At 42.3% G+C, this 13,468-nt stretch overlaps 1 protein-coding gene across 1 annotated transcript in view; it reads left to right on the top strand.

The window, feature by feature from the left end:
• LOC144605281 (chemokine-like protein TAFA-3) overlaps positions 1-13,468 on the top strand; it is a 184,619-nt gene that overhangs the window by 26,932 nt on the left and 144,219 nt on the right. Inside the window, exon 2 of the mRNA XM_078420381.1 lies at positions 9,036-9,185. Coding sequence (XP_078276507.1) covers positions 9,036-9,185 — 150 coding nt within the window. The remainder of the gene's footprint in view (positions 1-9,035; positions 9,186-13,468) is intronic.

Below are 13,468 nucleotides of genomic sequence, written 5' to 3'. Positions count from 1 at the left end.
GCGACTCTTTTAGGGATACAGCGCGGAAACAAGCCCTTCGGCCCACCGAGTCCGCACCGACCAGTGATCCCCCACATTAACACTATCCTACCAACACTAGGGACAATTTACACATAGACCAAGCCAATTAAACTACAAACCTGTACGTCTTTGGAGTGTGGGAGGAAACCGAAGATTTCGGGGAAAACCCACGCGGTCACGGGGAGAATGTACAAACTCCGTACAGACAGCGCCCGTAGTCGGGATCGAACCCAGGTCTCTGGCGCTGCAAGAGCTGTAAGGCAACAACTCTACCGCTGCACCACCGTGCGGACTCGGTGAGTCGAAGTGCCTGTTTTTATGCTGTATCTCTAAAACTAAACTAAAACTAAAAAACTGAATCCAATGTCCACATTGCAGCTATCAAATGTCACTAAGTAACGTGCGTTGATGAGATAGATGTAGGTTTCCGTGTACCGTTTTGGTTGTAGTTCAGGAACAAACAAACGAGAGTTTTAGTATACAGATGCAAGATAGTGAGTGTTGTACGTACTGTGTATGATCAGTTAAAGAAACATCAGTGGCAACAAACAGACAACAGTACAGCACAAGAACAGACCTTTTGTGCGGAACACAATGCTAAGTTAAACTGATCTCATCTGTTGCCCGCGATCCACATCCCTCCATTCCCTGCATTTCCATGTGCCTATCTAAAAGTCCCCTAAACACCACAACCGTATCTGCCTCCATCACCATCCCTAGTAATGCATTCCAGGCCCCCACTACTCTCTGCTTAAAAAAAAAAAACTTGCCCCGCACATCTCAATTGAACTTTCCCCCTCTCACCTTATGCCCTCTAATATTGGACATTTCCACCTTGGGAGCAAAGGTTCTCACTGTCCACCCAATCTCTGCCTCTCTCAGAATTTTATATCATTTCATCAAGTCTCCCCTCAACCTATAATGTTCCAGAGAAACAAAGTTTAAGTCTAACAAAATGCACCAAAATAAATTACAGAAAGCCTTGCAATGTTCAGACATCCACTCTGCTTTATAGTCAATAGCATTCTTAAGAAATGTTTTCAATATTGTAACTTAAGAAGACCTGGAGTGGAAATGGCAAAGACTAGAGGGCATAGTTTTAAGGTGAGGGGCAAAGTTTAAAGGCGATGTGTGGGGTAATATTATTTTACACAGAGACTGGTGGGTGCCTGGAATGTGCTGCCTGGGGTGGCGGTGGAAGCAAACATGATAGTAGCATTTAAGAGGTGTGTAGGGCGAGGAGATAATTTAACTTTGCATCATGTTTGGCAAGGCCATTGTGCGCTGGAGAGACTGTTCCTGTGCTGAACTGTTTTATGTACTTAATATGGCAGCTAATATAGAGGCATACAACACAGAAACGGGCTCCTTGGCCCAGCATGCCCATGCCGCCCAAGTCCCATCTACGCTAGTCCCACCTGCCTGTGTTTAGCCCATATCCCTCACCAATCCTATCCATGTACCTTTCTAAATGCCTCTTAACCATTGCGATAGTGCCCGCCCCAATTACCTCCTCTGGTGGCTCGTTCCATACACCCACTACCCTTTGAAATGAAAAGTTACCCCTCAGGTTCCTATTAAATCTTTCCTCTCTCACCTTAAACCTATATCCTCTGGTTCTTCGTTTCCCCTATTCTGGGCAAAAGATTGTGTGTTTGCCCAATCTATTCCTCATGATTTTGTACACCTCTAAAAGATCATAACACATCCTCCTGCACTCCAAGGAATAGTCCTAGCCTGCTCAGCCTCTCCCTATAGCTCAGGCCCTCGATACTGGCAACATCCGTGTAAATCTTCTCTGCACCCTTTACAGCCTGAAAACATCTTTTCTATAACATGTTGACCAAATTTTGCACACCATTTCTTAGAACAGGCATGTGAGTATATTTATAAAGATGTGGTTTGAGAAATAGCATGTCCCTTCCATTCTTCTTTGAATTTATATATCCACTTGGGAAACTAAACCTTGTTTCTCATTTGAAAAATCATAGCTGAATAATGCCTTGGGACACCTCCAGCAAGAATGATTAAGTGCAGTTGAAAATCAACGGCATGGGTCAAAGGGCCTGTTTCAGTGCTGTAATTAAACTAAACATTTATCTAGAGTACAAAGTGTTCGCATAACTCAGCGGGTCAGGAAGCATCTCTGGAGGACGTGGATAGGCAACATTTCAGGTTAGACCTTTCTTCAGACTCCCGAGATGCCGCCTGACCTGCTGCGTTACACCAGCACTTTGAGTTCCATGCTATGCATATGCGGTGACAGGGAGAAGGTACAAACTCCCTTACAGTCAGCATCCGTAGTCAAGATCGAACCCGGGACTCTGACGCTGTAAGGCAGCAGCTCTACTGCTGCACCACTGTGCCGCCTGTAATTTTTGACAGGTAATATTTTAAAAGTGCTGAAGGTGAAACTTAGGAACTTAGGTGCATCTCCTAGTTCCACATTGGAATGGTAGGCAGCCTTTGGCAAGTTGTGGATGGCTGTAGGCAACCTTGCTCCCTGATCAGTTTATTCCTTTGTCCTGAAGTATAAGAAGTAATTGAGGAGTTGAAACCAGAATCACTTTCACGCTGAGCTTCTTGTCAATGCTCAGCAGGCATCTGTAGCTCTCCTGTTGGAAGCAATCCAGGCCTTAGGACCACGTTGCTGAGGCCTTGGGCTACACGTCCCATTGCAGGGATCAAATCGATTTCTCAACCCTAATGTAATGTCGTTAAGCCAGATTTACGAGGATGTTGCCAGGACTCATGCACCTGTGGGCAGCACGGTGGCGCAGCAATAGAGCTGCTGCCTTACAGCGCCAGAAACCCAGGTTTGATCCTGACAACGGTGTTGTCTGTATGGAGTTTGTACATTCTCCCTGTGACTGCATGGGCTTTCTCTGGGTGCTACAGTTTCCTCCCAAACTCCAAAGACATATACGTTTGTAGGTTAATTGGCCTTGGTAAAATTGTAAATTGTCCCCATTGTATAGGACAGTGCTAGTGTAAAGGTTGATTGATGGTTGGCATGGACTCGATGAGCAGAAGGGCCTATTTTCACGCAGTGTCTCTAAAGTCTAAAGCCTATGCTATAGGGAGAGGTTGGGTAGTTTAGGACTATTCCTTGGAGCGCAGCAGGTTGAGGGGTGATCTTATAGAGGTATATAAATAATTGGGGGGAATTCAGGATTGTTCAGGATTGTCACATGTACCGAGGTTGTGTGAGTGGGCGGATGCATGGCAGATGCAGTTTAATGTGGATAAGTGCGAGGTTATCCACTTTGGTGGTAAGAATAGGAAGGCAGAGTATTATCTGAATGGTGTCAAGTTAGGAACAGGGGACGTACAACGAGATCTGGTTGTCCTAGTTCATCAGTCACAGAAAGGAAGCATGCAGGTACAGCAGGCAGTGAAGAAAGCCAATGGAATATTGGCCTTCATAACAAGAGGAGCAAAGAGGTGCTTCTGCAGTTGTACAGGGCCCTAGTGCGACCGCACCTGGAGTACTGTGTGCAGTTTTGGTCTCCAAATTGGAATAAAAGCGAAATTATGCCAATAAGGGAACATAATAAACAGATAATACAACAATTTCCATTTAAAATAGTAAATGAAAAATTTAAATATCTAGGTATCTATGTAACAAAGATATATACATCATTATTTAAAGCAAATTTCCCCCCATTACTGAACAAACTACATAAGAATATTCAATATTGGAAAACACTCCCTATCTCAATGGTTGGCAAAATTAATGCCATAAAAATGATTTTTTTACCGCAAATATTATACCTTTTTCAGACAATTCCGATATATCTGACAAAAAACTTTTTTAAAAAATTGGACTCTATTGTTAATGATTTTATCTGGGATTATAAGAATCATAGGATAAACAAAAGACACTTGTGTAAATCAAAAATAAATGGAGGCCTGGCTTTACCCAATTTTTTGTTTTATTTCTGGGCAGTTAATATTAAAAATATGAATTTCTGGTTGGAAGAAATAGATCATCAACCAGACTGGTTAAAAATGGAAAAGGAAGATTGTTTACCTTTTGATATTGGTTCGATATTATTTGCTACGTCTAAATTAAACAAAAAAATTTATAGGGAAAACCCTATAATATTTAGTGCTACACGAATTTGGAAACAATTAAAAAAGACATTAAAATTAGATAATTTATCACTTTTTCTTCCAATTGTGAATAATCCTTTGTTTAAGCCTTCATGGGTAGACGGGGGTTTTACACAATGGAAGGATTATGGAATTAAAAATATGGGACAACTTTATAAGGAAGGCACCTTTCTGACATTTCAGGAGTTGCAACAGACTTATGGTCTTCGTGGAAATGATTATTTCAGATATCTTCAACTTAGAGATTATGTAAAATCGAACTCCCAAAATTTTCGAATTAGAAATTCAGAAATTCTTGATGAATGTTGGAACAAACATCCTAATACAGAAAAATTAATATCTTATATATATAATATCTTATTAGACAGTGACATTCCCTCCACGGACTTATACAGACAAAAATGGGAAAAAGAATTAAACCAAGTAATTACGAAAGATACTTGGGAAGAAAGTTTGCAACATATACATCAGTGTTCACTAAACGCCAGACATTCTCTAATACAATTTAAAGTAATACATAGGTTACACTATTCAAAAACAAAACTACATAAAATTTTCCAACATATCTCACCTAAATGTGATAAATGTCAACATTTAGAAGCTACATTATTTCATATGTTCGCAAACTGTATAAAAATTAAAAAATTCTGGGTAAATATTTTTAGCATAATATCTAAAGTAACCAGCACACAATTGGACCCAGATCCAAAATTAATTATACTCGGAATATTAGAATTAAATCAAACATTTAGAACAATACAAAGAAACTTTATGGATTATAGTTTAATAACGGGAAAAAAATTAATTCTAAAATTTTGGAAAGGCCCTACGGTCCCCACAATCAAAATGTGGATTATAGAAATGACGGAGACCTTAAACGTGGAAAGAATCAGATTTTCCCTGTTGGACAAACAGGAATTATTCATTGGAATATGGTCTCCTTTTATTGATTACTTAAAGGGTCAGAATGGTTCAGCACAGGAACCTGACTAGCACTCGGACTAAAGAATGGATGAAATGCTATACTTTGAAATGTACGTATATATCTCGAATGAAGTTTTTGTTATTTTAATAAATTTTTCCATTCTTCTTTAACTAACTTTTTCCTTATCTTTATAATTTGTTTTTGTTTTTGTTTTTATTTTGCTTCTCTCTCTTTTCTTTCTTTACTTCATCTATTTCTTTAGTTCTATCTAGTTTAAAAAAAAAAAGGGGGCAAAAGGTATTGGAGACAATATAATAATAATTGACAATATTATCAATTTAAAAATGTATGACTGTAAAGATGTACCTATCTCCAATAAAAAATTTATCTCAAATTTGAGGAAGGATATTCTTGCTTTTGAGGGCGTGCAGCGTAGGTTTACTAGGTTAATTCCCGGAATGGCGGGACTGTCATATGATGAAAGACTGGAGCGACGAGGCTTGTATACACTGGAATTTGGAAGGATGAGAGGAGATCTTATCAAAACCTATAAAATTATTAAGCAGTTGGACACAGAACAAGGGGCCACAGTTTAAGAATAAGGGGTAGGCCATTTAGAACTGAGATGAGGAAAAACTTTTTCAGTCAGAGAGTTGTGAATCTGTGGAATTCTCTGCCTCAGAAGGCAGTGGAGGCCAATTCTCTGAATGCATTCAAGAGAGAGCTAGATAGAGCTCTTAAGGATAGCGGAGTCAGGGGTTATGGGGAGAAGGCAGGAACGGGGTACTGATTAAGAATGATCAGCCATGATCACATTGAATGGCTCGAAGGGCCGAATGGCCTCCTTGCACCTATTGTCTATTGTCTATTGATACAAGAACCTGAGGGGTGATCTTTTCGCTCATCAGGTGGTGGGTATATGGAACGAGCTGCCAGAGGAGGTAGTTGAAGCAGGTATTATAACAGCATTTAATTGACATTTGGTTCCTGGATATGAAAAGTTTAGAGAGATGCGGGCCAAAGGCAGGCGATTATGACTAGTGTAGATGGAGCATCTTGATCTGCATGGTTGAGTTGGGCCGAAGGGCTTGTTTCCGTGCTGTATAACTCTCTGACTTCATGAAATGTGCTATGAAAATGCGACCTCCATTGGTAATAGATTATGAGTTTTCAAGTAGTACGGTTGTATTAAAAATGACCAATTCCTTGTTTTACTAAGTCATTGATGTTTGTCCTTGGATCTCCTTTCTGTCAATTAATGTATCCCAGGGTTATTTTATTTTAATTACCGCTGTAGATTTTTGGGGAGTGTGTTATAAAATGTCAAAGCCAATTTAGTACCAGATAAGATGATTCATTTTGAGTTGCTCTCGGGAAATTGAAGAGCATGCATGGAACATAGAACTCTACAGCACAGGTACAGCTCATCCATGCCGGCCAAGATGATTTTTGGTTAAATGACAGAGTGTAGGATAGAACGGTGAGACAGTGTTATCATAGAACATAGAACAGTACAGCGCAGGAACAGGCCCTTCGGCCTACAATGTCGATGCCGAACATGATGCCAAGACCAACTCTTATCCGGCTGCACATAATCCATATCCCTCCTTTCCCTGCATATACAAGCGCCCGTTCAAAAGTCTCTTTAATGCCGCTATCTTATCTGCTTCCACCACCACTGCGGCAGTGTGGTCCAGGCACTCACTACTGTGTGCGTGTGTAAAACAATAAATAACATGCACCACACATCACCTTTAAATGTCGCCCCTCTCTCTTTAAAGCTATTCCCTGTGGACAAAACATAGGGCCAAAGAAAAAGGACAAATCAAAAGCAAAATGAGGAAAATCATTTTTGCATTGATGGGATACGGACGAAATCGTTGCAGATACTGTAATCTTTTTGAACCAAGCACAAAGTGCCCGACAAACCCAAAGGGTCAGGCATCATTTGTGGAGGGAATGGACAAGTGGCATTTCAGAATCCAGGCAACATTTTGGATCGGGAGTGGCTTTCAGTCTGAAGAAGAGTCCTGACCCCGAGCATCACTTGTCCATGTCCTCCACAGATGCTGCCTGACACGATGTGTTCCTCCAGGGAGATGTGTTTTGAAAGAGTTTGGTTATATTGCATTGCCAAGGAACTGTTTGCATTGTTTTCACTTGAAATGAATAATGCCTCTTGTTGGATCTGATGTGCCTCCAATCCCTCAGTCAGTACTTTCTGCTGTTGCTTTGCTTGCTACAGTTGCCACACAAACCCCATCTGTCATTGCCTCAGGGTATTGCAATAGCAAATGGTTGTGTTACTCCCAGGTCAGTGCTAACTTCAAAACAATTGTTAACCATTTACCAATTTCTATTAAATTAAAATGGCATAATGACGCAGCTGGTAGAGCCACTGCCTCACAGCGCCAGAGACTCTGATTCGATCCTGAGCTCAGGTGCTGTCTGTGTGTGGAGTTTGCATGTTTTCCCTGTGACAGCATGGGTTTCTTCCGGGTGCTCTGGTTCTCCTTCCCCATCCCAAAGACGTGCAGGTTTGTTGTTTCATAAGTTCATAAGTTATTGGAGCAGAATTAGGCCATTCAGCCCATCATGTCTACTCCATTCAATCATGGCTGATCTATCGTTCCCTCTCAACCCCATTCTCCTGCCTTCTCCCCATGACCCCTGACGCCCAGGTTAATTAGCCTCTCTAAGTTGCCCCTAGTTTGCAGGGGATGCATGCAGAAGCGGGATTTCATAGAACGAGTGTGAATGGCTAATCGATGGTCAAAGAGGACTCGGTGGGCCAAAGGACCAGTTTCCATGCTGGGTCTTTCAATCCGTCCAGTTCAATTAATAATTACTGTGAATGCCACCCAGAATAAAACAGCTGAAATCCAGCACTCCTAACTGTACTAACACATTGCATCTTACTGGCCGACTGAGAAGGAACGCATTGTGTGAAGTATGATTCCTAATCTTTAATTTCAAACCAAAAATTTGGTATGTTTAGTTTAACTTGGAGATACAGCATGTAATCGGACCCTTGGGCCTTGCGAGTTCACACTAACCATTGATCACCTGTTAAGACTAGTTCGATGCTACTCCACTTTTCCATCCTCTCCCTACACACTAAGGGCAATTTTACAGAGGGTCAACAATCTGCACGTATTTGGGATATGGGAAGAAACCGGAGCACCCGAAGGAAATCCATACAGTCATAGGAAGAACATGCAAACTCCACGCAGACAGCACCCAAAGTCAGGATCAAATCCGGGTCTCTGGTGTTGTGAGGCAGCAGCTCTACCAGCTGCGCCACCGTGCCACCCATTGTCAAGAACTTGGCTAATGTTGGTTGGAATTAGTTAAAATTCGATTTCAATTCCTTTTACAATATTTGTTTGGTCTTTCATAACTATTATCCATTGATTCTTACTGGCTTTCAAGTTCAATTGCATTGGTTGAGAGGGGATATCTTGCAATTCACACAATGAATAGTAGCTGGGAATTGGGGCAAAGATCAATCTGCTGATTCACCATTTAATACACAATCTTCCAATTGACCGCTTGGGAGAGTTTAGACCAGAGATGCAGCGTGGGAACAGGCCCTTCATCCCACCGAGTCCACACCGACCATCGATCAACCATACATTAGTTCTATCCTACACACTAGGAACAATTTCAGAAGCCAATTAACCTTCGGAGTAGGGGAGAAAACCGGAGCGCTATGAGAAAACCCACACGGTCACAGGGAGAACGTACAAACCCCGCACAGACAGCACCCACAGTCAGGATCTAAACCGGGTCTCTGGCACTGTAAGGCAGCAACTCTACTGCTGCGCCACTGTGCCGTCTCCCAAACTGGAAAAAGTAAAGCTTACTAACAAATTAGCTTCCTCCAGGGTGACTGTTTTGTCAATTTGTATTGAGTGATTAGGGATGAGCGAAGGGCTACGCATTGATTCCTGTGTTGTCTGTTTTGTTCTAGGTCAGCTGTCTGTGGGTGCATGTGAAATAGTTACCTTGGACAGAGATAGTAGTCAACCACGAAGAACGATAGCCAGACAAACAGCACGATGTGCGTGTAGGAGAGGACAGATTGCTGGTACAACAAGAGGCAAGCCAGCCTGTGTGGATGGTAAGTGATAGACAGTTGCAAATGGAAAAGCAGGAATGTAATTACTTCTGAGCATTTCATAATTACTGGGTGCCTATTGATGAAAACTATTATCTCGGTGATTAAATAATAATTATTAAATGCCTTGGATTTTAAATTCTCGGACCTTGGGACACCAGGAACTAACTCGAGAAAGGAATTGCCATTCCCAGGAGGACACCATCCTCTATTTATTTTTTGGCTCCTTTTTCCACAAAACATCCTTGCAAAGCAAAGTCTAATATAAATGATAATAACAGGGAATTTAAAAACCTCTTACCGTTGCAAGAAACAGTAATTGAAAGGCATTCCCCTGTCCACATGAGCAATAATTTGATTCTTGAGTTTTAGCTTGCTTGAACTGTTTGTACAATCCTGCAAATTATCTATTAGCGGACCTTTCAGTACGGATCGCAGAAACGAGGAAGTGCAGCGTGCTGGAGTGACGCAGCGTGCTGGAGTGACGCAGTGTGCTGGAGTAACTCAGCGGGTCAGGCAGCTTCTCTGGAGAATGTGGACAAGTCTGAAGAAGGGTCCCGCCCCAAAACGTCACCTGTCCACGCTCTCCAGAGGTGGCACAGTGCCGCAGCTGGTACAGCTGCTGCCTCTCGGCACCGGAGACTCGCTCTTTGATTTTGACCTCTGGTGCTGTCTGTGTGGAGTTTGCACGTTCTCCCTGTCACGTTCTCCCTGTGACCTGTGGGCGCTCCGGTTTCCTCCCACATCACAAAGACGTATGGGGTTGTAGGTTGATTGGCCCTCTTTTAGTTTGGTTTAGTCTAGTTTAGAGATACAGTGTGGAAACAGGCCCTTTGGCCCACCAACTCCACAACCGACCAGCGATCATCTTGTACACTAGCATTATCCTGCACACTTCCGGAAGTGGCGGTGCTGCCCTAGCAGTTGCGGCTCGCCTGAGGTCCGGTTGTCTTTTCCTTTCTTGTCTTATTTCTAATGTTAAATGTATAGTATAGTTTACTTTTAGTTGTGTGTTATGTGGGGGGGGGGGGGGGGGGAACTTTTTTCCTTGTCTCTTTCTTCACTGGAGATGCGACCTTTCTCTCGGGTCGTATCTCCGTTCACGTTGCGGCCTAGCATCAGGGAGTTGGCGGCCTCCAACTGGAATAGACCTCGAGGGTTGTTCCGGTCGCAGAGCCCGTGGATTTACCATCACGGAGCTGGCTGACTTTGGAGGCCATGGTGGCGCTGTGTTTGCAGCTGTGACTGGACTTCGGAGGCTTCGGCTGCAGGCCCTGTGGACTGTGACATCGGGAGCTCGCAGGTCCCCCGGTTGGCGACCGATTTCGGGGGCTCCAGCAACAGCATCTTCATCCGCCCGGAATCGCGGGGGTTGGGTCAGCCCGTTGCAGGACCTTTCATCGTTCGGCGCAGCTTAAAATCGGCCACGGGGTCTTCCATCGCTCGGCGGGGGCTTCAGAATCGGGAGCCTTGATCGCCTCGACGCAGCAGTTTTGACTGCCTGACCGCGGGTGAAGAAGCAGGAAAGAGATAAGACTTTCTTCTTGCCTTCCATCACAGTGAGGAGGTGCCTGGAGGAGAGTCACTGTGATGGATGTTTGTGTTGAATTATGTAGTTGTGTGTTTTTGTTGCTTGTGACTGCATGGTAACTAAATTTCGTTCAAACCTGTTTTTGAATGACAAATAAAGAAATTCAATTCAACTGGGGATAATTTACAGAAGCCAATTAACCCACATCTTTGGGGTTTGCAAGGAAACTGGAGCCCCTGCAGTCACAGGGAGAATGCAGAAACTCTGTACAGACAGCACCCGCGGTCAAGATCGAACCTAGGTCTCTGGTGCTGTAATACAGCAACTCTACCGCTGGGCCACTGTGCTGCCACTTGATGCTTGGCAATGATCATCTGGAATATAGTAACCTTGAAAGGTGGAGTGTTTCACTGCTCCAATTTTTTATGTTTCTGTATAAACTAAGTCTCTGCCTGCTCACTTAGGTGAACATAATAGATCCCTTGGCAGCACTCCGAGATAAACAGGGAACGCACACTTGTATCCAGGCCAATATTTACCAATGAATGCGTATAATATATTTTTTAAATGATGTACTGAGCATCAAATTGCTGTTTGTTGCAGGTTGTTCTGTGTAAATTGGCCACCACGTTATAACCTAACTTTTAAAAGACACTTTAATGGGTTTAAAGCACGTTGGGATGCCTGGAATTGTATGTAGAGGACGCTACATCAATGCAATTTATGTTTATTTTCTTCAAACTTTTTTACCCCTATAGATATCTGTAAATAGATAGTAGTGTTAACATGGAACATAGAAACGTACAGCACAGGAACGGGCCATTCAGCCCACGATGTTTGGGTCGAACATGATGCCAAGATACATTAATCTCAGCCTGCACGTGATCCTTATCTTTCCATTGCCCGCATACCCATGTGCCCGTCTAATTGCCTCTTAAACACCTCTGTTGAATCTAAATCATATTTATTTATTTAAACTCAATTGCTGTTAAAAAGTGCTGGAGAGGTTGCCAAATTACTGCTCAGGTATTGATAATATACTAAGGAATATAGACACAAAGTGCTGGAGTTACTGAGTGCCTCAGGCTGCATCTCTGAAGCAAAAGGATGGGTGACATTTCGGGTCAGTCTGAGGATGGGTTCCACGTCGAAACATAACCCATCCTTTTTCTCCAGCCTGTCCCACTGAGTTATGCCAGCACATTGGGTCCATCTTCAGTATAAACCAGCATCTGCAGTAAATTCCCACATATCCTAAGGAATATTCTTTCTAAGATATACTCGTTTTCTAGGCTGAGCAGATTTTCACAAACAGACCCAAAGCAATTAAATATTTTATAGTTTTCAAGGAACCCATCAAGGAAGTAATTTCTTTTTTATTTGCTTTGCCTTAATATAATGGATTATTCTACACCATAGCATATATCAAAAATTAATATTTTGCATGCCATATTAAATGAAAAAATAATTTAGTATAAATTTCAAATTCATAAAAGGAATAATAAGTTAGGTGGTGCAGCGGTAGAGTTGTTGCCTTACAGCGCCAGAGACCCACGTTCGATCTTGACTGCGGGTGCTGTCTGTACGGAGTTTGTACATTCTCCCCATGAACTGCTTGGGTTTTCTCCGGGATCGCTCGGTTTCCTCCCATACTCCAAAGGCATACAGGTTTGTAAGTTCATTGGCTTGGTTTAATTGTACATTGTCCCTAGTGTGTGTAGGATAGTGTTAGTGAGCAGGGATCGCTGGTGGGCATGGTTTCAGTGGGCCGAACGGCCTGTTTCTGCACTGTATCTCTAAACTAAACTAATAATAAGTTGTTAGCACCCAGTTCTATCTGTGGCATGTTTATCATGAACACTGTGCATACAGTTAGTGCATGTAAATCACTGACGACACATCATTTCAAGATAGTAATTCAGAAATGGTGTGACCCGAAGGAATTTCCTTTAATGAGCTACATTTGCCAAAGCTATATGAATAAAACAACAGTTAAGCAATGTTTATATATTAGAGGACATTTAATTCTGCACATCTAGTCATGAGAAAGAATAGTCTGAGTGACAAAAAAACTGAGGGACATTGCTATTACGATTGATTATTGAATTCAGCTGGAAATTATTTTTGGGACACAATAAACTTCAGATGCGGAATTAAAAAAAAAAAATGCACAAAGTAACTCCGCAGTAGAATTAAAGAACTGCAGATGCTGGTTTAAACCAATGATAAACACAAAGTGCTGTACTAACTCAGCGGGTCAGACAGCGTCCGCAGAGGATGTGAATAAGTGACGTTTTGGGTTTTCAGACTGAAGAAGGGTCTCGACATGAAACATCACCCATTCCTTCTCTCCAGAGATGCTGCCTGCCCCGCTGAGTTACTCCAACGTTTTGTCTACTTTCGAGGGATATGTATTATGTACAGATAAGAGATCATCGTGGCATCATGTTCAGCACAGACATCGTGGGCCGCAGGGCTTGTTCTTGTTGTTTGTTCTTTGTTCTATGTTCCTGACCCAAAACATCAACTATCGGTTCTCCAGAGATATTGCATGACCGGATTAGTTACTCTAGCACTTTGTGTTAGGTTTGATTTGGGTATTACTTTTAATTATGTGACTCACGTAAAAATGTTGAAAAAAAAGTTGCTGTTAATTTTGAGATGCGCATATGAGTGATGCTATTGTCAGTCAGTTAATTAGATAATTTCCCTATCATGAGCGATGACCACAATACAGTAATTGACTTGCATTGAA

This window comes from Rhinoraja longicauda, chromosome 24, assembly GCF_053455715.1.
Source record: "Rhinoraja longicauda isolate Sanriku21f chromosome 24, sRhiLon1.1, whole genome shotgun sequence".
Classification (NCBI taxonomy): domain Eukaryota; kingdom Metazoa; phylum Chordata; class Chondrichthyes; order Rajiformes; family Arhynchobatidae; genus Rhinoraja; species Rhinoraja longicauda.
This window is presented reverse-complemented; position numbering and strand designations above follow the sequence as displayed.